The sequence below is a fragment of the Oppia nitens genome, unplaced genomic scaffold, assembly GCF_028296485.1.
Source record: "Oppia nitens isolate AA-2021 unplaced genomic scaffold, nextdenovo-longstitch-racon4-pilon3 scaffold3_pilon_pilon_pilon, whole genome shotgun sequence".
Lineage (NCBI taxonomy): Eukaryota > Metazoa > Arthropoda > Arachnida > Sarcoptiformes > Oppiidae > Oppia > Oppia nitens.
The window spans coordinates 9,927,596-9,929,544 of NW_026533221.1; the positions used below are offsets into that span (position 1 = coordinate 9,927,596).

Below are 1,949 nucleotides of genomic sequence, written 5' to 3' on the forward strand. Positions count from 1 at the left end.
GTTTTTTTTGATAAATTATAAGTAAATTTTTTAGTAAATATAGATAATATTTTAACCGCATTTTTTACACATATTTACATATAAAATATGTAAATTATAAAATCTATTTATTAATTTACTGTATTTTATGATATATTTATCTGTTTATCTAATAATGCAATAATTATTTTTTTTATAAAAAAAAGTTATGAATCATATATTACATGCGATAAATATCATAAAATAGTAAATTTATTATTAAATAAAATATTAATACGTGATTTTAGATCTATTTAAACTTATGAAATATTTTGATTGATTTAAAAATATAATTAAAATTTTTCTAAATTATTATAACTTAAATAATATAATAAAACAATTAGCAATATTTAATGTAATATATAAAATAAATGTTTATTAAAATTAAATAAAAATTATTATTTTATACAATATACGACAAATAGTTAATTAAATAATTAACTAATAAAAGAAATGATAAATATTATAAATAAATGTTGTTTAAAGTAAAATAATTGATTAATTAATTTAATTTACTGTTGGATTCGTGTTTGTAATTTAAATTCAAATATGATTTTTTATAAAAATCCCAAAACAAATATAAAAATAAAGGACTTTGTAGTTGTGCTAAAAAAATTAAAAATAATAATAATTAAACATAAATTATATAATATTATATTATACATATAGTATTAAACATAAACTAATATATAAAGCATTATTATTATAATATTATGATTAAACAGTAATATTTTTTATTGTCAATAAAAATTAGTTAACATACCTGTCCAATAGAGACCAATTGGATAACCATTGCTGAGAAATATATTGAAAATGCCGTAAATAATTAAAATAGCAAATTGTAAGATCTGTGCGATAGTGATGTAGTGTTTCCACCAAAGATATCGTTGCATTTGTGGCCCGAAAGCCGACAGCGCGTAATAGGCGTACATAAATGTGTGGACAAACGTATTGAGTGCGGCAAACACACCGATCGGCACAACTGTTGGCGCAATTTTCATAACTACCTGTTTTTATATATATGTAAAAAACAAATTAATCAATACATTATAATGTCATATAAAAAGTTACTTATAGTTTTACCCATGCTAGAACTGGTACTGTAAAATGATGATACAGGTGCAAAAACGATAGGTGCCGGTCCTTTTTGCGCAATACAAAAAACACTGTGTCCATCAAATCAATAAATTTGGTATAACTGTAGAGTACGTGCTCGTCGATGAGCGCCAGTGTCGAGGGCGAGTTGTCGTTACGCTCAGGGAATTCAAACTCCCAGAGTCGTCGACCAAAGTTAAGCCAATGTAGGGCCCTATAAAAGAAGTAGGCATTGACTGCTACCATAAATGTATTGTAGGCCAACATAACTGTCCTCAGGTTCATCGGCTTACGGTTGCGCATCCAATCGGGTCCCCAACGAATGACAAACAATAACCAGAATATCATTACCAATAGACACCGTTCGGGTCCATTGCGGGTCAAAAAATGGTGTCGAGTTCTTGGGTCGCACTCGCGAATCCAGTAGTCATACAGAAAATATTTTACTGAATTTATTGATAAATCATTGTTTAGATCTACAGAAACTACAGCACCGGTAACACCGATATCACTCTCGATGACCGATGTATTCATCATTTTATTTTTTGTTGTTGTTATTGATAGAAATGGTATGCAATGAGATGTTGATGATGGGAATGGGATGTCTAATACTGAATGACAGTAGAAAAACTAATTTGACAAATAAATGATTGTTTCCTTTGTTATGAAATAATGTAATAAAAACCCACAAAAAATGTTTATTTTTAAAAATAAATAAATATGATTTGATGTTAAACTAAGTGAAAGTAATTTTTTTTGTTTAACTATTTTTATTTTTGCTCAAAATTATTAACTTATCGTTCAAATCAATGATTGCATAGTTATTTTTTTTTGTT

At 26.2% G+C, this 1,949-nt stretch overlaps 1 protein-coding gene across 1 annotated transcript; it reads right to left on the bottom strand.

The window, feature by feature from the left end:
• Positions 1–758: 758 nt before the first annotated feature.
• Positions 759–1,647, bottom strand: LOC128958263 (elongation of very long chain fatty acids protein 7-like). The gene is made up of 2 exons (XM_054304080.1): positions 1,102–1,647; positions 759–1,025 (listed from the first exon to the last, which is right to left on the bottom strand). The coding sequence occupies exons 1-2, from the start codon at positions 1,645–1,647 to the stop codon at positions 759–761; spliced, it is 813 nt and encodes a 270-aa protein (XP_054160055.1).
• Positions 1,648–1,949: the final 302 nt, after the last annotated feature.